This window comes from Simochromis diagramma, unplaced genomic scaffold (genome assembly GCF_900408965.1).
Source record: "Simochromis diagramma unplaced genomic scaffold, fSimDia1.1 OVJJ01000680.1, whole genome shotgun sequence".
Classification (NCBI taxonomy): Eukaryota; Metazoa; Chordata; class Actinopteri; order Cichliformes; family Cichlidae; genus Simochromis; species Simochromis diagramma.
The window spans coordinates 2,083,374-2,104,754 of record NW_024387470.1 but is presented as its reverse complement, the minus strand read 5'-3'; the positions used below and the strand labels follow the sequence as shown (position 1 = coordinate 2,104,754).

The 21,381-nt window shown below is 39.3% G+C and overlaps 1 protein-coding gene across 1 annotated transcript; it reads right to left on the bottom strand.

The window, feature by feature from the left end:
- Positions 1 to 314: 314 nt before the first annotated feature.
- Positions 315 to 21,368, bottom strand: nufip1 (nuclear FMR1 interacting protein 1). The gene is made up of 10 exons (XM_040014889.1): positions 20,943 to 21,368; positions 20,412 to 20,485; positions 20,229 to 20,330; positions 20,069 to 20,131; positions 19,914 to 19,990; positions 19,708 to 19,800; positions 19,390 to 19,559; positions 19,101 to 19,220; positions 1,192 to 1,427; positions 315 to 1,061 (listed from the first exon to the last, which is right to left on the bottom strand). The coding sequence occupies exons 1-10, from the start codon at positions 21,181 to 21,183 to the stop codon at positions 540 to 542; spliced, it is 1,698 nt and encodes a 565-aa protein (XP_039870823.1). The 5' UTR covers positions 21,184 to 21,368; the 3' UTR covers positions 315 to 539.
- Positions 21,369 to 21,381: the final 13 nt, after the last annotated feature.

The window sequence follows — 21,381 nt, the reverse complement described above, 5'->3', positions numbered from 1 at the left end:
GTGCATTAAAGGGGAGAGTTGAAATACAAAACCAAGTTCAAACAATCAGTTTAAATGGGGGGGGAAAAAAGCACAAATTTAAACTATAGATGTACCATCATCTATTCAACCATTAAAAAAAAAAAAAAAAAAAAACTGGTAAAAAAAACCAAAAAAACAAACAAAACTTGTAAACCTGCCTGACTTTCACGTCATTGAATTCAATAGACAGTGGGTCAACTCTAACACACTTTCCAGCCGTGGTGCGAATTTACTGCAAGTCAAACGCTAGGTATATTTTCTCTCGTGGTAGTGTGAATGTACTTTACCACACGTTTCAGTTCACTCCTTTTATTGATAGTCAAACACTTAAAAGATAAAGATTCAGAATTCATCACTACAAATCACGTGATTTATTTTACAAGACAGTCTGTCTTTACATAATAAACTCATATCAAACAAAAAGAAAAAAATCATTCCTGTCCACAGAAATTCTTCATTCATATTTGGAATCTCAGTTTTATGTTTAGGACAAAATAAGACCAACTATTTTGGGTCTTTCACACTTGAACACTGGGGCTCTCCCATATTTCATCATCATACATATTTGAGATACATGTGATCCCATCCTTCGAGGACACATCCGGATGGTTTACATCACTGGCTGTTGTCTCCTCAGTATTTGGGATGAAATCACCTGTATAATCACCAACACTTCCTAAAGACTCCACAGTAGGTTCATTAGGTCCTCGTGTAGACCCTTGGTGATTCAGTATACAAGGAGCTTGCTTAACTGCAGAAACTTCACTAGTAACTAAACCCTCCATACTGCCAACATCCAGGACTGCTGAATGTCCCTCACTACTAATCAAGAAGGCAAACGGGGACGCAACTTGGATTTTCTCTGATGATTCTTCCCATCTTCCTTCATGCTCTCCGTTTGTAACAGCTGCTGTGCCCTTGTTTCCAGTTTTCTCCTGGTTGTGACATCTGCTCTCCAGCCCAAAGAAGTGGTTTCTGACAATGTAGCGTACACACTGCAGGAGGACATTCCTCTCGTGTCGGATATCTGGAGCCAGTAACTAAACAAAGAGACAAACAAGAGTTGGACTAAATAATACATCTAAATAGTATAGCTTTAAACAGCGTGTCCTTTTTTACTAAATCAAAATCATATAAATACGCATGCATAGTGTCAAATGACTTCCATACCATCTCAAGCAAAGTGGGGCGATGTGACTGTGGTAGTCTTCCTCGTCCCGCTCTTTCTCCTTTGCTGTTGGGCCTGTGAAGTCTGGAATCTGTCTGAACTGTTTTCTGTCTCTCTGCATTCTGTAAAAAAGCCCCTCTACCCCTGGCAGGTGCCCTCTCCTGAGGGTTGGGTGGTATTAAGTTTAGAAGGTCCTGGTTCTCTTGCACCAGCTCCTTACCTCTCTGAATGGGTGTGGCTAAAACACAAAAGCACAAGCGTTAGTAGAAACACTGGACATAAGTTACACTTTGTTATATATCCATCCATCCATTCGCGTCCGCTTATCCTTTTCAGGGTCGTGGGGGGCGCGGGGGGCGCTGGAGCCGGGATAAGCTGTCATAGGGCGAGAGGCGGGGGACACCCTGGACAGGTCGCCAGTCTGTCGCAGGGACAACACACAGAGACAGACAACCATTCGCACTCACATTCACACCTATGGGCAATTTGGATTAACCAATTAACCTATCCCCACTAAGCTTTGTTATAAACTACATAATAAAACCAAACTACAACAGAGCTACTCCGAGATAAAATTAAAGTACATGTTTAATGTTGAATCTGATGAAAAACTAGGGCAAGTTATTGTGACTCAGGACACACACACACACACGGGTGCAACAATACAAGTATCTGTATTGAACCGTTCGATACAGTGCCTTCAGTTCGGTACGCATATGTATTGAACGTATGGAACGATACAAAATTTTTAATTTATTTGATCAAATTTTCTTCTGACGATGCTGTCTGTGTCGAGGGCTCAGTGGATCTGCATTTGATTACTCCGTCTAGGCTGCATTGTCGGGCGCAGATCAACTGAGTGCTGCCCATATGCATTCAGCCAAGTTTGCATGGCAACTCCTCAACGCTACCCGAAACTGAACCTCATCCACCGTCATTCAGATCTGGCGTTTGGAACTATTTTGGTTTTCATGTGAAGTATGACCCTACTTAAGCCTGTTGTGGAAAAAAGTACAACAGTATGTCGGATGTACCAAGCAATGCTCAATTACATTGGTCGGAACACAACAAATATGATTGCACTAGTGTGATGTCGGCGTAAATGTGTAAAGACAAGTGGAAGCAGACAAAAACAACACCAACAACACAACACCAAGCACGCATGCTACAAACGGCGAGTCATTTAGACACCCGTTAGAACATGATTCTAAGAGGGCAAAGGGGATAGACAGGGCAATTGCTACTTTTAATGCTGTCTACAAAATTGCTTTTCTTTTGGAAAGAGCCATTTCTCTGTAATAAACTCTTTTCCACAGATGAGTGATTTCGCCATCAGATACATTTATTTTGTTATTATATTATTTTTTGTATCGAAAAAAATATCTAACTGTGACACCCAATGTTCCCTCTAATCCGCGCGTGCGCAATTGTGCACTGCTGGCATGGCCTCTGCGCACAAAAACTCTGCGTTGCGCACAAAAAAACAAAACAAAAAACAACAAAAAAAAAACCTAACCTGATTGGAAATTAAAATTGAAACTTTAACAATTCTGTTTCGCAGTGTTAGTGAGGAAGTGACTGGCTGCGCCTGTATCAATGCCACCTTATCCCATAGTCCAGCCAATCACGCGATTACATTTGTATTTACGCAGCTTTTTTTTTTTCTTTTCTTTTTTAATTCTAAACAATTGAACAGCAAACATACATAGTAATGTAGGTTATAGAAAGGGTATGAAAAATGTCACAGCTTGCAGTATCTTTTACAAGTCATGAATACAAATACACACAAATACAAGTACGTAAACAAAAAAAGTATACCTTAGAAGAAAACAAACAAACAAACAAAATAACTGATTAGAAAAAACATAAATTAAAAAAAAAATAAGGTGCTCAAGGTATAAATAAACAACATATAAGTCAAACTAAACTACACATTCAACACAGTTCTTGTGTTTTACATGCTTTGGAGTTAGTGCTGTTCTTTAGATTCTCTAGATAATTGGAAAACAGGGCTTTAAAAGCAAATATGTTTGGACGCTGTTGAGAAAATTTTGTACAATGTATGTGAAATTTGGCAAAAATAATCAGAAGATTGATAATATTTTTTTTTCCTGGAATTATTTTATCAGTATGTGAGAGGCCAAATAGAATATGTTGAAACTTCAGTTTACATGAGGGATCAATTTTGGTGTTTATAAAATTAATTGATAATTGACCATTATCATTCAGTAATTGACTCACAAGTAAAATTTTCCTATCCACCCATTTCTGAATATATATTGATTTGTTCTTAAATGTAATATCCTGATTATTCCGAATGAGATCTTTATGGGGAGAAAGGTTGTGAGAGTATATCATTAACCAAGATGATAGGAGTTGACTGAAAGTTGGAGAGTTTAATCGGTAATTTAGAGATATTGTAATTGCATCTTAGCAGAAAGTGCATTCCTCCAAGTGAGTTAAAGATATGGTTGGTAATAAAATTCCAAATTGAAATGGGATTTTTTAAAAAGAGTTTGATCCATTTGATTTTAAAAGACACATTTAAGGAAGTGAAATCTAAAGAATTTAGGCCACCAGAACACAACTTGTTTATCATTACATTTTTTTAATATAATGTATTCTCTTTTTCCAAATGAAGTTAAATAATATTTTATCAATTTTTGTGCATAATTCTTTTGAAACATCAAGTACCATATCTGCATATATAAGTCTGGAGAGGCCTTCAACTTTGGCTACCAACGATCTTCCAGTAATGGACAAATTTCTTTGAAGCCAAAGATTAAATCTTTGTTGTATTGCAGTTATAAGAGGGTCGAAATTTTCAGATAATCTAGCATCTTGGTCTTTTTGAATGGTAATACCAAGATATTTAACCTTATTTTTAACAGGAACACCTGATACAATTGTATCTGTGCAGAATTTAACAGGGAGAAGTTCACATTTTGTAATGTTGAGTGGTCTTAAACCAGAGGCTATTGAGAAATTATTGAGAACTTTGAGAGCTTCATCAACTTAATATTTATCCTTTAAAAAAAGTGTTGTGTCATCTGCTAGTTGAGTAATAGATAATGTTCTGCCAGCAACAGAGAGACCCATTACACTGCTGTTTTTAAAATGAATACAGAGTAACTGCATAGGAAGAAGGAAAAGATATGCAGAAATTGGACAACCTTGAAGGATCCCACAGTTGATATCAAATCTTTGATATGTTTGATTATATGCAGATGCAAATAGCTCAAAGTTTGAATTGATTTTTTAAACATATTTCCAAAACCAAAAATATCAAGTGCTCTGAACATGAATTCATGTTCAATGGAGTCAAAAGTTTTATAAAAATCCAAAAAAAGAAAAAAGAAAAAGAAAAAAAAGAAACTACTATCTGTGATTAAATCTGAATGATCCAAAGTATCAATTACCAGTCTTATATTGTTAGTTATGTGTCTGCCAGTCATAAAACCAGACTGTTTCATCAATTAAGTGCACATTTTAATTTTTTAGCCAAACACATAGCAATTATTTTATAATCATTATTCAGGAGTGAAATAGGTCTCCAATTTTCTATCAAAAGGGCATCTTTTTGAGGGTTAGGAATCATAGTAATCAGTCCCTGAGTCAAGGAAGGAGGGAGCTTTCCATTATCAATGCTTTCAATATGTACTTTATGTAAAAAACGTGATAAGTCCTTTGAAAATAATTTGTAAAATTCAGAAGTCAAACCGTCATTCCCTGGACTCTTATTAAGTTCCATCCATCCATCCATCTTCATCCGCTTTATCCGAGGCTGGGTCGCGGGGGCAGCAGCCTAAGCAAAGAGACCCAGACCTCCCTCTCCCCAGCCACCTCCTCCAGCTTATCCGGCCTCAGATTTGGAGGTGCTGATCCTCATTCCCGCTGCTTCACACTCAGCTGCGAACCGTTCCAGTGCGAGCTGGAGGCCCTCACCCGATGAAGCCAACAGAACCACATCATCCGCAAAAATCAGAGATGAGATTCTGAGGCCACCAAAGCGAAAGCCCTCCGCCACTTGGCTGCGTCTAGAAATCCTGTCCATAAAAATTATGAACAGAACCGGAGACAAAGGGCAGCCCTGGCGGAGCCCATCACCCACCGGGAACGAGTCCGACTTATTGCCGGCAATGCGAACCAAGCTCTTGCAACGGTTGTATAGGGATCGAATGGCCCGTAGCAATGGGCCAGACACCCCATACTCCCGCAACACCTCCCACAGGACACCCCGAGGGACACGGTCGAATGCCTTCTCCAAGTCCACAAAACACATGTAGACTGGTTGGGCAAACTCCCATGCACCCTCTTATTAAGTTTCATTTTATTAATAGCACCTTCGATATCTAGTGTTGTGATCGGGCATCACACATAGGTAATATTAAAACAATTAGTGACAATAATAAAACTAAGGAATTATAGAATTTTTCTATGGCTTCTGTAGAAAAATTTGATTTATATAAATTTTTATAAAAGTTCACAAGTCTTGGAAATCACTTGAGGATCTTGTGTGATGACCCCATCTGAGCAAAGTTTAGTCATGCTGCCAAGAGTATTGAGATGTTTTTCTAATTTGAAAAAATAGCTAGTTTTGTTCTCCCTCTTCAAGCCATTTCCTTCTTGACCGCACAAAGGCACCTTTTGCCTTGTAAATGAAATTATTTCCGACTCTTCTTTTTTTCTTTCTTTCTATTTTTAACTATTTCAGCTCCTCTTTTCATTAAAAGGGACCTCAATTCAAATTTCATGAGCTCCCAAGTTTTACAAAAAGCATTTTTTACACATGCCTTGTTCCAATACTGATCTATTTTTGTTTTAATTTCCTTTACCAAAGAATCATTCAGTAGAAGAGAATTATTTAATTTCCAATATGAATTCACTCTTTTAGACTGATTACTGGCATACAAACATATCTCCAAAAAAATTGTTCTATGAGCTGTCAAGGGTGTTGGCAACATTTTTGATGTAGAAACATATTCAGATAAAGGATCAGAAATTAGCCAATAATCAATACGAGACTGTAATGAACCTGATCTATTTTTCCATGAAAATTCCTTAATTGTTTGATTTTTGAATCTCCAGATATCAATTAGGTCTCTTTCATTCATAAAATCCAACATATAATTACTACTTTCCTAACTTTTACTTGGCCATCTATCTATCATGTTATTGAGTGAATGGTTCCAGTCTCCTCCTAATATAATCTTTAGATTAGCAAATTTACTTATTAAAGATTCAATTTTTTCATTTACTACAAGTATTAGGTCAATATTCTCCTGTTTGTTATTATAGCCGTAAATGTTACCTAGTAAGAGGGTCTGATCATTTAAAAAAAACAAAAAAAGAAACAAAAAAAAAAACAACAACAACCAGCAAAATAAAATATCCTTTTGGATCAGTTTCTGAAGATATAATTTTTCCATTAAATTTATGCTTCAAAATCAGAGTTCCCGCTGAATGGTTTGTGCCATGAGACATCCATAAATCTTCGCTCCATTGGGATTTCCAGAAGTTAGCATCCTTAGGTTCAGAATGGGATTCTTGTAAGAGACAAAAGTCAGTATTCAAACTTTTAACATATAAAAACAGAGCTTTCCTTTTGGTATTGTCCCTTAGTCCTCGAGCATTAAAAGAAATAAAGGACAAAGATGAAATTTTGAAAAGTAAATTAACTTTTTACCCTGAGAAGAGTGTGTAAGCTTTCAGAGAGAGCAGAACTACTCTGTCTAAAAAAAGTGCTTCACAAAACGTTTTAACAGCAACAGCATACTAAGTCTTTAGAACAATAAGGAAAAGAGACCTTGAGGTTAGAGCAGGGTGATATGGCCAAAAATATTTATCACGATATATGTTTGAAAATTTGCGATAACGATATAACTGACGATATAATTGATGCGAGACAAAATACAACTCCACAACATTACTAGCGCAAAAAGACAACCTTCCATTTATTTTCACTTAAGAAGCTGGTTTTTATGTACATTAAAGCTTTATAAAAATTTAACAGTGCAAATGCAAATTCCTTGCTGAAAGTTTAACCAAAAGGCATTTCCAGTAGAAATGGGCTGACATATCCTGAGCATAATGTAGGAGTGTTTAGCTTATTTTAGAGTTTAGAAATGTGTTAACATAGAATGTAGAACTATTGTAGAGATACTGCCCTTAATATAATAAAGGCCTCACTGTGTCGTGAACTTAGGAGTAGATTGTAGGAGACCCCTCCCCCACTTGAACTGTGAAAGTAAAACAGAGAGGAGTTAATGCTGAGTGGAATTTCCCCAGAGGATGTTTGGGTGGGGGTCTCAACATTTGTAACTGGATAACTGTGGTCTGGAAGGGAGATGGGTTTTATGACCTAGGGCAGGGGTCACTAACAGGCGGACCGGGGTCCGAGTCCGGACCCAGTCGCCATCCTATATGGACCCGGACCTATAGTTAACAAAATATTAAATTATATTTAATTTTGACGGGGCGATTCAATTTCAAGCGGTAACCTTACATTGTATTAGACCAAGGAACATACAAACCAATTGTGTGCGAGTTAAGCCACCCACGTGACACTAGTTAGCCAATCACATCTGCGCATTCAAGGCGATCGCAACGCTGAGTGCAGACACAGACAGACAGAGGAAAGACACGGTGAGAGGTGAATGACAAGCGAGACGATTAACGATACAGTGAGACAAGACGTGAGCGGGAGTCACAAGAGGTAAAACAACTATGGCGCTTTCAAAAAAGAGAAAAGTAGACACCGAAAATAGAACTTTCAAGACTGAATGGACTGACGCATATATGTTCATTCTTCCGGCCGCAAGCAGCAAACCAGTGTGTCTCATATGTTCAGAAACCGTGGCACTGATTAAAAGTGGCAATGTCAAACGCCACTATGAGACAAAGCACAAAGCTTTTGAACAATCATATCCACCCAAGTCTGAACTCAGGTCCCAGAAAATTAGCAGTCTCAGAGCCCAATATGATCAGTCCACAAGGATCTTAACCAGTTCTTTCACCGCCCAACAAAGTGCTCATGAATGTTCCCTCAGAGTTGCTTGGATTTTAGGTCAACACAAAAAGCCCTTTGCAGATGCAGGTGTTGTCAAAGAGTGCATGAGTGCAGTAGCAGAAACATTACTTGAGGGTAAACAAAAAGAAGAGCTTCGTGACAAAATAAAGCAAATACCTATGTCAGCATCAACAGCCACAAAGAGAAGTGAATTATTAGCTCAGGATGTGCTATCCCAGCTGGAAGAAGCTATTCATAAGACACCATGTGTAGGCTTGGCTGTAGATGAGTCCACTGATGTGTCTGACAATGCTCAGCTGTTAGTTTATGTAAGGTTCTTCAACAATGATAAGAAAGAGTTCTGTGAAGACCTGCTAGGTGTAACTTCCCTTCACAGCACTACAAGAGGAGAGGATATTTACCTGGCCATTAAGGAAATGTTAACAAAGCGAGGAATAGAGCCAAACCAAGTGGTTTCAATAACCACAGATGGAGCCCCTGCTATGATGGGGAGAGAGAAAGGAGCTGTAGCAAGAATGAAAGAGGACAATCCCGAGCTAATCTCTTATCATTGCATTATTCATCAGTCAGTGTTATGCTCCACCCTGTCAGACGAGTATGCTGAGGTGATGAAAACAATGATGAAAATGATAAATTTTCTCAGGGCATCTTCTTCTTGTCAGCATCGCATGCTCAGGGAATTTCTCAGAGAAGTTGATGCACACGCTGATGATCTTCTGCTTCACAACAATGTGAGATGGCTTAGCAAAGGCAGGGCATTGGAGCGATTTTGGTCCATCAGAAGTGAAGTAGCAGCTTTCTTGGAAGAGCTGGAAAGTCAAAAAGCAACAAACTTTTCTCTCTTTTTAAATGATGGGAAAAACATGGATATTGTGGCCTTTTTGGTTGATATCACTTCACACCTGAATGAACGGAATTTGAAGCTGCAGGGCAAGGACAATTCAATTTGTGAACTGATGACAGCTGTCCGCTGCTTTCAGAGGAAACTTGAAGTGTTCAAAGAAGACCTGCAAGGAGACTATGCACACTTCCCAACAGTGAAGGAACAGGTTCAGGGACAGAGAGATGTGTCCTCTTTTGTTGACTTTGTTGATAAGCTGATTGAAAACTTCAGCAAACGTTTTGATAGCTTCAGCTTTGGACAGCAGCTCACCATGTTCATAAAGAACCCATTTGCCATCACTGATGTCAGAGGGTTCTCAAAGGAAGTCACACAGCACTTCAAGTGGGCAAATGCTGGGCCTCTTCAAATGCAACTAATTGATCTCCAAGCAGATGTGGCCCTGAAAGAGCAGTTTGGAAGAACTGAACCTGCCACTTTCTGGCCCCAATTGGTCTCTGAGACAGCTTTCCCAAATCTGAGGAAAGTAGCCCTGTACATCTTTGACCATGTTTGGCTCCACATACAGCTGTGAGGCAGCTTTCTCCACAATGAACATAATAAAAACTAAATATCGTTCCAGGCTCACCAATGAGCACCTACACATGTGTATGAGAATGGCCCTGACACCATTCCAGCCCAGATTTAAAATCCTAGTAGAGCGAACTAAAGCTCAGTTCTCTCACTGAAAGTTGGGACGTGGAATATAAGGGGTGAAAGAAAGAGAAACTGTAAAATTGTTAAAATGTTTTGATGTTATCTGTTGAAAATGTATTGAGACTGTTAAGTCGAGATGTAAAATGTAAAGAAAAAGGGAAACTTTTTTTTCTGAAATTAATCACTTTGTTTTAAGATGCACAATTTAGCCATTTTATTTATTTTCTCTAATTCATTTTAAACAGCAGCCCTATTTCTAATGTAGGCCTACTGTGTGTTTCAGTGTTAACAATAAATTTTGTTGAAATGTTTTTAACTTGTATTTTCATTGATTTGACAGTCTATTGTTCATACGTTCAGATATAAATTAAAAAAAAAAAAAAAAAAAAAAAGGTTGCTTCTCTATCACAATCATAACGTAAGTTAGACATTATGATGTCCCGGACCTCTGCTTGAGAAGATTTTCTCCAACTGGACCTCCTCAAATTTTAGTTTAATACCCCTGACCTAGGGAGTCACCTACACCCACAGTGTTTTAACTGTCACGCACACACATCCACACGCACACTCACTCATGTGCACTCACACATACACACAGGTATGCGCACACAGTCACACACGAGCACTCACATAGACACGTGGGAACGCGCACATGTAGGCATTCATGTGCTCGTGCACATAGACACAGACAGAGTTTGCAGCACACCGTAGGGGGTTTTATGATGGGGACGCCTCTATAAAGCTGGCTGTAACGAACAAAGGGGTGAAGATTTGGAGAGGGACACCGGCCTCGTCTTCCCTTCTAGAAGTGCATGCTTAAATGAGGCTAAATGAAGAAGAGTAAAGATAAATGAAGATGAGTAAATGAAGATGAGTAAATGAAGATGAGTAAAAGATGAGTAAAGATGAATAAAGATTTTGTAAAAATGACTACTGAGTCCGGTGCAGTCTCTGGAAGCTCGAGGAATAAAAAGAACCGAGGTAAAACTGATTTCATAACAATAACCATGTATAATATCCACTGAAGTTAAAAAGAGGTGCTTTGCAACATTAAACTGCAGTGTGCAGTACGTATTTTTCGGACCATAAGGTGCACAGGATTATAAGGCACATTAAGCGAAACAAATCAGTCAGGAAATCAAACTTTATTAAACTCATTCTTCTTGCTTCCTCCACTTCTGTACCATTGATTAATTAATGTTGAATTCTCTGGCAGCTGCTCTATTTCCATGTTGTTGCAGTATATTAATGACTAACCTCGTATTGTGGATGGATTATCTCAGTTGTTCTCCTGACTGAAGTTTGGTCCGTTTACAGCATCCTGCCATGCGATTGCATTTGTCTCTAACCATGAGGAACCTTCACGTTAACTTTTATAAGTGGAAAAGTGTTAGTGTTCGTCCTCCAGCTTCACTGTTTATGTTATGCTAACATAGCTGTGTCGCTAGCGATCACGTAGCACATCATTATATACCAGTTAGCCCAACTTCAGTAACCCTACAAACGTCACTGCTGTTTAGTTTCCTGTCTTCATTTATGTTGGAAGTGATAGCAGAGCTGTACGTTTGATTTTTTTCAGAAATCCCTCAGTCAGAACATGCAATATCATGCTTAGGTAACTAGCGAAACTAGCGAGCTAACTTCCGCTAGCTTCCTGCTAACTTCTAACTCCGTTAAATGTAATACATTTTGTTTTCATGGATACCTTGAAGTTAAGCTTCATAGTTACACCTGGTAAAGCAGCAATGCTGATCGTTTTATTAAAGATGAAAGAATTTAGACAGTTTTTAACTCTCAGTGATGCTGCAGTGTTCGTTTGACCTGAAGAGGGGGGTTTAGGACCCAGATTACTCCCAGATTTAAGAGCATCTTAGTCCGACAAATACGACAATAACGACGGCCGCTTGCATGTTCTGCAAAGAAATGTGCTTTGTTGTGTATCTGACGGACAAACACCAAACCAGTTCCACATCACTGAAGTTGCACCATTTTTACAAACCAAATCTGGTTCATCTGTTTCACTCAACAATCGGCCATGTGCGTATGAAAACAAAGGAACTGCACATGCGCGTTTTACTCATATTCTATCGCGATATTTCATTTTCCTATCGTTGCCTAACATTATACCGGTATTACCGTGAACGGTATAATATGGCCCAGCCCTACTTGAGGTATATCCACAAACAGGACTGGAAGAGATTTCAGTGAATTTCTTTTCTGTTCACAAAAGCACGGGCTCTGACGAAGTAGGCAATTTTCCCTTCCTTACGTGCTTTCTCCACCTGTGGCCATAGCTGGTTGCGTCTCTCGGTACTCGGGAGAGAGATCTTCTTTGAAATGGAGCTTCCTTGTCTTCAGGTAGTCCAATCGCTTCGCCGCCTTCCAGATGATGTCTCGAAAGTGTCTCATGGTTAATTGCAGGATTATGGCGCGGGGCAGTGGCGCAGAAGAGGACTCAAGTCGTTGACCGATCCTGTGGACTGAATCAAGTACCTCCGGGAAATTTTCACGGTGGTCAGGATCCATGTTTTGGCAAATTTCAATAACCTTACTGCGTACGTTTTCTCCTTCTTCTTCGGGTAGCCCATGAAGTCGCAGGTTCCATCTTCGTTTATACCGAGACAACTCCAACACCTTGTTTTCCAGTGTTTGAATTTTCTCTTCTGCTTTATCTCAGAAGATCTCAGGGAGCTAAAAGGAAAAGTCTCTCGTACTGAAATAAAGGTGGATAAAGTTAATAGTAACCTTCAGGTCGCCAATACTCTTCTTGATGTTAGCTCCTTGCTCTTCGATAGCCATCTTGAGCGTCGTAATAATGCTTTCCGCCGTGTCAGTTTCCATCACTCTTTTCTTAGCAGAAGGTTTTGACAGGGAGGAAGTAGGAGTGAAGTAAGAGCTCTCTTATTTGAGCCCAGGTTTTTTGCCATCACATACAGCTAGAAGTGTGCACCTTAAAGTTCGCTTTGCTGCTTATAAAGGAGTTTTAAGACAGAGCAAGTTCTGTAGCAGACCGTTCACATCTTGGCCCATCTTGGAGATGTGAGCAGGACAGATGGACCAATTAACGGAAAAAGTGTGGACTTTATACCAGTTTTTAAATTGTGTTAATAGGCCACGTAAAACCAGAGTTATGATAAAAATATATGCAATGTTTGTTTTGTTTTTTTCCCCTGAATACTATCGTTGTTTATATTCAATGCGGGAAGAAATGGTAAAGACAACGTTTTATAAAGAAAACCATCAAAACTATGGAGTGCCAGGACTGCCATAATGCATTAATTAAATACACCATTAAATAATTAATTAAATGTGTCAATAATTAATTAAAATTGGAATTAATTAATTAAATAAATAGTTATGACACATGTAATTAATTAATTAATTATTGACACATTTAATTAAATATTTATGTATTTCACATTTTAATTAATTATTGACACATTTAATAAATTATTGACACATTTAATTAATTATTTAATGATATATTTATTTATTTCATTTTGGCAGTCCTGGCGCCTGGCTCTCATCATGAAATAATTTTATCTGTCAGCCTCACCCATCAAACTCAGGGGGCGGGGTTAACGCTGATCGAGTCAAAACCATTGCTTTGGCCTGGTGGCCATTGTTTCTAGCACACAACAACCGGCATGTGGAAGCTAACAGAACTGAACTTTGAAAAACCCTGTTTGTGTGTCACTAAATACCGTTTTAATATTTTTTTAGCCGAGAATGTAGTGGTTTAATCTTCATGTGTCTGGTCGGTTTGTCAAGATACAGCCTCTTTGCAAAAGTGCTTCGATGATTTCGGAGATGTCTGCCCAGTCTCACGGCAAAGCGTGGGATAGACCCGCTCGCCTCGCAAGCAATCCCACCGACAAAGCGCAGGCCCCGGTACACAGCTGTAGTAACCCCCGCTGACTTCTTTTACTGAGGTTATATTTATCTGTGTTTTATTTCCTGATGTTCTTATGTGTCCTACGTGTTTCAGTCGCCAATTCTGAATTATAACTAACATTAAAAACATGTTTAAGGAGGAGAGAGAGCAAATAAATCTGTTTAACATCTGATCTTTGGGTTTTTGTTCAGTAATCAGCGTGACCTGTGTATAAACGCATAAAAGAGATAACGTTGGTGTTTCTGTCATGTAGTAACTGCTGGCTTTAACTGTACAAAGGTTGTTCGACACTATGAAACACATACAGACTTCATGATGTTCGGCTAATATTTTTATTGCGAATATTAATCATGAGGGTAAACGGCCCTGTACACCACGGAGCGAGGTCAGCATATCCACGATATCCACGATATCCTCAGCTCCATGAGTTAACACAAAGTTTCCCAGCTGACTATCTAACTGCCAACTATTCCAGAGACGTGAAAATATACAGCATAAAGAAAAGTGTAAGAGACTCAGCAGCAGATTAGAATAACAGTTATATATTTAATAAATCACCAAATGAATCCAAGAAACGAGCAAACCTGTTCCGACAATTTGAGTTTGTATTCCCTCAGCTGCAGACTCGCTGCTGTTTAAATGTTTGAAAAGGAAGATTAGATATAAAAAACGTCAAACATAGACTCAGTCTGCCTTCACATTTGATATGAGGCCAGCACGTATAGTGGCTGTGTCCTGTTTTAAGATCATACATGTAAAATTGTTGTCTGACCTCCGTCGATCCAGCCGCTCAGAGTCCGTGGTTACCATGGTTACTGCATAAGCAGCTATAATGTTAACAGCTGGCACTGAGGAAACCTACACCAGCATGGGTGTTTATGTTTTTCATTGCAAAAGAACTGTCTGAATGGTTAACTGAAGTTAACTTGGATAAATTATAGTTAAGGAGTATCACAGATAACGCCTACGTGAGCTGTGCGACTGTTCACCTGAAATCAGCAGGCTATTACTGAAATACATGTGCTATATCATAAACTATGATATAAATAGGGAGGTCCTATTAACATGTTTAGTTTTAAAGGACACCTTCCTGCCTTTAGTCTCCTTCATGAGCAGTATTAGTTTTCTTCTAACATCCAGAAGTCTGCACGATGTGTTTCATAGTTTGTAACAAGCCTTTGACAGGTAAACATAACATGACCGAAAAAAAAAAAAAAAAAAAAAAAAAAAAAAAAAAAAAAAAAAAGAGAGAGTGTTGACATAAGAAGAGAAAATGCTCTCAATTATGGAGACAGGCAAATGGTTCATTTATGTTTGATGTGTGTTTATTCCTCCCTAAATATCGTCGGTGAAGTTTGCCACGCACGTCAGATTTTCCTGCGCATTATTTATACCTCTGCCAACAGAGAGAGAAAAAAAATCACATTCTAACAGACAGCTGGTGCTTAGAATACAGTTGAATAACTATTAAAAAACAGATGATATTTAGATGATAGTTCAGTCTAACACATGTGCCAGTGAACCATTAAACGTCTGTGAAACTATGCAGTTATGAAACGTAACTTTAACCTCAGCCAAACCGATTTGCTCAGTTGTAAATAAAACAGCGAAGTAAACGTGACCCGACAGACAGAACCTGAGTGAATGAAGTCCAGCGTTTAACCACTGAGAGCTAAAACTCAGCTGAGGTTTCAACGCTGTGTGCCGGTGATTGGACATCAGCCGCTGATGAAGCTGCTTCGCCTATAAAGTGCTTTGTAAGGAAACAAGCTCCAGCAGCTCTGCGCTCGGGGAAAACACTATATTTACTTATCTTGTGCAGAAAAAAGCGCTGACATTGCTTTATATCGAGTACCGGCTGCCCGGTTAAACTGTGACTATCACCAGGTAACGTAGGCGTGTTTCTTGAATTAGCAGCAGGTGTTAAACAGCTGACAGATGAGGAGGAGGATGCATGCAGGTAAACTGAGGGTCTGTTGAGCTGATCGCTGGTTTCGTGAGAAAAATGTCAGCTCGTTTTTTATGTTACAGAAGCACAGAGACACAAGACCAGGCGGAAAGAGACGATCGTTCAGTGAAAATGAGAAGCTGCGAATGCAACATGTGGAACACGGAGAGTGGAATATGTAAACAAACCGGTTAACGTAACCCCCTGGGTGCACTCTGCATGCTAATTGTTAGCAGAGCTAGTGAAATCTCTGAAAACATCTGAGCACTTTTGCAAACATGTTCTATGTTGACAACCTGACCAGACATACGTCGCGACATTCGCGGCTAAAACACTGTTAAAAGTGTAGCTGGTGACAGAAAAACGGGGTATTTTAAAACTACACCACCACCATTGCTGCCTGTGATTTGATCTGCATTCTGGGATACCTGGCTGCCCCAAGTCTACACAAGCAATCGATTATCTAGGATCGACCCGTTTTGACTTACTTTGCACGGCAACCAATCAAATGTTAGAGAAGCTGCACGGGCAGCGTTAACCCCGCCCCCTGAGTTTGATGGGTGAGGCTGACAGATAAAATTATTTCATGATGAGAGCCAGGCGCCAGGACTGCCAAAATGAAATAAATAAATATATCATTAAATAATTAATTAAATATGTCAATAATTAATTAAATGTGTCAATAATTAATTAATTACATGTGTCATAACTATTTATTTAATTAATTAATTCCAATTTTAATTAATTATTGCCACATTTAATTATTTAATGGTGTATTTAATTAATTCATTATGGCAGTCCTGGCACTCCATACAAAACACTCTCGGCGTTTGAGCAAAAACAAAACCAACCCCCAGCCCCCAGCCTTTCCCATTGGTCGAAAAATGTACCATGTCAATCAATCAAAAAAAATTATATGGCAACATGGCATTTAGTTATTAAGACACGGGAGGAAGTTTTAGGAGTGACGGCCATGTTTTGAGATGTGAGAGATTTGCGATGTTTAGCGCAAATCTTGTGTAGTTAGTGTGTAGTGTAGTCAACAGTTTTGTTGTGTGTGTCAGAACAATGAGGCGACTGCTAAATGTTACAGGTGTTACAGGAATGATACATTTCCTGTTGTCAGGCCTGCAGGTATCAGGCTGTTGTTCTCCTTTAACTCACAGTGGACAGAAATTATTTTTTGGAGTGGCACAAATAATTTGTGTGGCATCAAATTTGATGCAGAACACCTGATTGTTCTGTTAATATTTTTAAATGTTTGTTTAAAAAAAAAAAAAAAAAAAAAAAAAAAAAAAAATGCCTTGGCAGCATTTATAGGTAAACAGCTGCAAAAAACTTTGTTGTTTGCAAAACTCAGTAACTTTTTTGTAGAAGTAAATATATAATTATTTGCCCAACATTTGTCATTATATACTGTATTTTGCAGACAGAGTTACAGAACTCTCTTCCAGACCACAGACTCATACTCATAATACAAGTCAGAGCTTTATGATAAATAAATAAATAAATAAATAAATAAATAAAGTTGTGCTTTCAAAATTGGAGTTCAAGTTATTTTTACTTCCAATAGTGTTAACATACTGCACAGGTCATGAACAAGATTTTTTAAATTTTCATAGTAAGTGGGCTAAAGCAGTTACCGTAATTGTCGGGCTATAAGCCGCTACTTTTTGCACAAGCTTTGAACCCTGCGGCTTTTAGTCAGGTGCGGCTTTTCTATGGATTGTCCATGATTTTTGTCATATCGTAAGACGATTTGTTTTGTTTGTTCCGCTGTTGTACGGCACTACGTTGCCTGGCGGAAGGGCATGTGATCAGACACACAGTATCGGGGTTCAAGAGTGGTATGTTGGTCACGTGTCCATCTGCCAGGCAACATAGTGCTGTACAAGTAGCGCGAAAAACAAACTTCAAAGTAGCTCTACACGTTCAGCGGGAGTCGTGGATGACGAGCGGCGATAAACTTGCGAAAAGCAAGTTATGCTCAACTCCACTGGTGGAATCTGACAGCGTGGAAAAGTGTGAAAACATCCATGATCACCAACGGATTTCGAAGGGCTGGACTGCTGCATGATGGAGAGGACACCGCCACGGCCCTTCTGAGGGTGTTCGACTCTGACACTGACAACGAAGATTTGTTTGGTTTTGTAAGTGACAACGAAGGAAAGAAGCTGAGAGTGGATGACGTAGCCATCCTGAGCCTGTTCGTATCAGACACTGGAGAAGAGGACTTTGGTGGTTTTAGTGCGCAGGAAGATGGTGGTGAATGACTGACTTTTCTTCTTGTTGAAGCTGTGTGCACCTGAGCCTAAAAGGTAGTCTGAATCTATTTTTCTGGTGTGCTGTAGGTTATTGTTAGGTACTACATTTGTTACTCATTTATGAAGCACAGTACACGTTTCGTACTTGTAATTACCGCTACTTGTACATATACCTAAAAAGTTATGCAAATATGTACCCATAACTTGTTTTTCAAAATATTAATAAAAGGGGTGTGTCTCCAAACAGCCATGTCTTTCCTGACAATTCCCTTTGTGCATGTTGTCTTACATATGATAAGTCAACATTGAAACACCTGCGGCTTTTAGTCAGGTGCGGCTAATGTATGTACAAAACAGGATTTTCCCCTGATTTTAGCTTGTGCGGCTAATATTCAGGTGCGCTTTGTAGTACGGGAAATACGGTAATTAAAAGTAGTCTAACATAAATGTAAATGCTGTAATTTGATTATTTTAATAAACCATGTAACTTGGATGGATTCGATGCTGGCGTGACCACAGTGGACACGTCTGCTGTTGCTCACAGTGGTCCAAGGGACCGCTCAGGGAGTTGTGTGTTCGCTCAGACACATGAAAAATTAGAACATTGACATAGACACCAAAGTATCGAAACGAACCGAACTGTGAATTTTGTGTATCGTTGCACCCCTAATATACACACACACACACACACACACACACACACACACACACACACACATAAAAAAAACTCTATAAGTATATTACTCTTGCACGTGCCCACTGACAAATTTACATGTATTGGATCCAAAAAAATACAGTCTGCATTCGTGCAAGCAAGGCTCCATTCTAGTCAGCTTGGTTTTTAGGATTTTCCGGTAGGCAGTGGTACCGTATCAGGTACTTTTTTAGCACTTATTGGGCCGGGGTTTGAAGTGAGCAGAGTTGAGCCGAAAATGAAATGTCATCAGACTGCACCCAAGAGAGGGTAGAAAAGTCCATTTATGTTTGTGCTTCATGTCAAGGAACTTTTGGGTTGCACTGCTATAACAACCCCGCCCAAATTGAGGTGGTAATGTAAAAAGACTGAAACAGAGTAGAGATGAGTAAAGTAGGTGGTAGTGGAAAAGCGACATAGGTGAGGTAGTAAAAAGTGTAAATTAACAACAAAATAAAAACGATTCAACAAGACAGAATCATTAGCATTTTTCTTACATGGTGAAGATTTTGGACTATTATCCAGCAAACACTATGTGCTCACCTGGTTCATCATCACTTTCGGTCATGGATCCGTAGTTTGCTACTAGGGATCCCAGAGCTGAGCTCATCTTCTTAGGGGCCACAACCAAGCCACTGGTCCTGGACTCCTCTCTGTCAGAATCTTGGAGCCAATGAAAAACAGAGCACTATATATCACTATCACTATATAGGGGTGTCTGTGTATTTCAATCAAAGAATAACCAGAGGATAACCAGTGAAAGCTTTTTGATCTTGTCCTCTATGTAGGTGATTGTGCACAGGCTTGATTGAACTTTGATCAATTAACTCACCATGGTCACTAGTGGCTAGTGCTCCGAGTGGATCCCCGTCCCTGCATGGGTGGGTGAGTGGTTTAGGCTTCTCTGTAACAATGCAGTCCGATGAGTGTGGCTGTCTCAGATGTCGCCCTTGGAATCCTCTGTTTTTCCAACCACGACCTCTGCCTCTTCCTCTCATTCGTCTGAAAATAAATACATCATTGCTTATGCAAGTTAACTTTTTGGTAAGACAGACTTCATTTCAAATTAAAAAAAATGTATATCAAAATAGAAAATAAAAGAGATGCACACCAAAATCCACAATTTATACATTCAAATGTAAACATTTACCCAAACTGAGCTGTTTCCAGGACAGCTCCAGTTTCCTCCCGCACCTCCAGGACTTTTTTCTTCTTCTCAATATTCACAAGTGTTGGATAGTTTCTAGTAAACCAGTAAAGACAAATTAATGACTGGACATGGGAAGTATGCATATGTGGCTTAACTAATGGCAAAATTGCATCAAAAGTTCATGACTGCCACAGTTTCTAACTAACTTGCGTCTCTCCTCTCTCCATTTAGTAATCTCCTCTGGTGTGTCCAGTTTGATTCTTTTAGTTCCTGGTGCATGGTTCTGTCAACACAGAGTACTCACATTAGAAAAGGGGAACTACTACAAGCTAATCGCTTTACATCATCTTCTTCCACTTACATTTTTCCAGTGTATGCTGACAAGTTTTTCATGGGCCATGAAGCTGCAGTCAGCCACAGAACACTAAAAGTGGATTCAATTGGAGCTCTCAGTAAAAAGTAAAGAATATCAATGTGAACAGCACTAATATATATCTAGTAAGTAGCCTAGAGTGAAATACCTTGACATGCTGAGAGACATGCTCATTGTACTTTTCCTGGTTTTTGAAGCCCCGGTCGCAGGTGTCACAAAAATGGGAATACTCTGGCTCTTTCCTGTTTTTCTGCAAGAGGTGAAAAGCTCAAAGTTCCCAACAACGTTCCATTCACTTTAAATATAAATACAAAATTCTCAGAAATGTCACCTTTTTTCCATGATGGCTGGGAGCTCGGTAGCTTTGATGTCCACCTCGATGCCATTCATGACTAAAGTTTTGACCTGAAAACACATGCAAGAAATTCAAACACACCTTTCTTTAAAAAACAGACACACGGACATGTCCTTTATGGCGACTAAAGGCGCACTGCATGTATCTTAAACTACACATCTGCTATCAAAGTTATTGTGGGGGTGTGGTTTTGTTTTTAGTTTATTTTTCCTTGTTTTCCACGGATGTATCCGTTCTGTCACTAGTTGGCTTTTATGAAACTAATTCAAGTGTTTTAACACCAAACAACCCACTGACGTCACTTGCTGCATTCACACATGCTATAAAGCTTTAAACACTTATTCCTTAACTGCAACATAACTGTTAAATCTATGACTTTTTTGTTAGAGCAGAACCCCATGGTGTAAGTCAGTCTTTACATTATGTGGTCCTTCATGTGCACTTTAGGGCGACAGTAACATGAAGGAACCCATCTTCAATAGGGAAACTACTGTATATTCCACTCACTGTATGTATGTGTAGGTCCGTGGTTTCCACGGTTTGATGAGAACCCATAACTTGCCGCTAACCCGTGGTGCCTGCCAACACTACTGTCGCAGCCCCAGGTGTGTTCGGTAGGCGTTTCGCTCCAGCTCCACATGGTGGGATGGAAGCTACTCGAGTGCGACTGCTGCTGCTGGAACGACTGGAAGGAATTCGAAGGAGGAGAGCCAAAGTCGGGCGGAGGATAGTTTGCCGACTCGTTCATACCGCCAGGCCAAAATCTTTCTTCACGCTGACAATGAAGGTAGTTCTAGAGAAACTTCTCCTCAACGCGTTGCCCTCATAGGCGCATGTATTTACTTTGAGCGAACTATGGTTTCGTCACATCCGCCAAAGAAGGAAGACCATAAACCAACACAGACGAAAACGAATAAATATATGTCTATACATACTTACGTTAAGT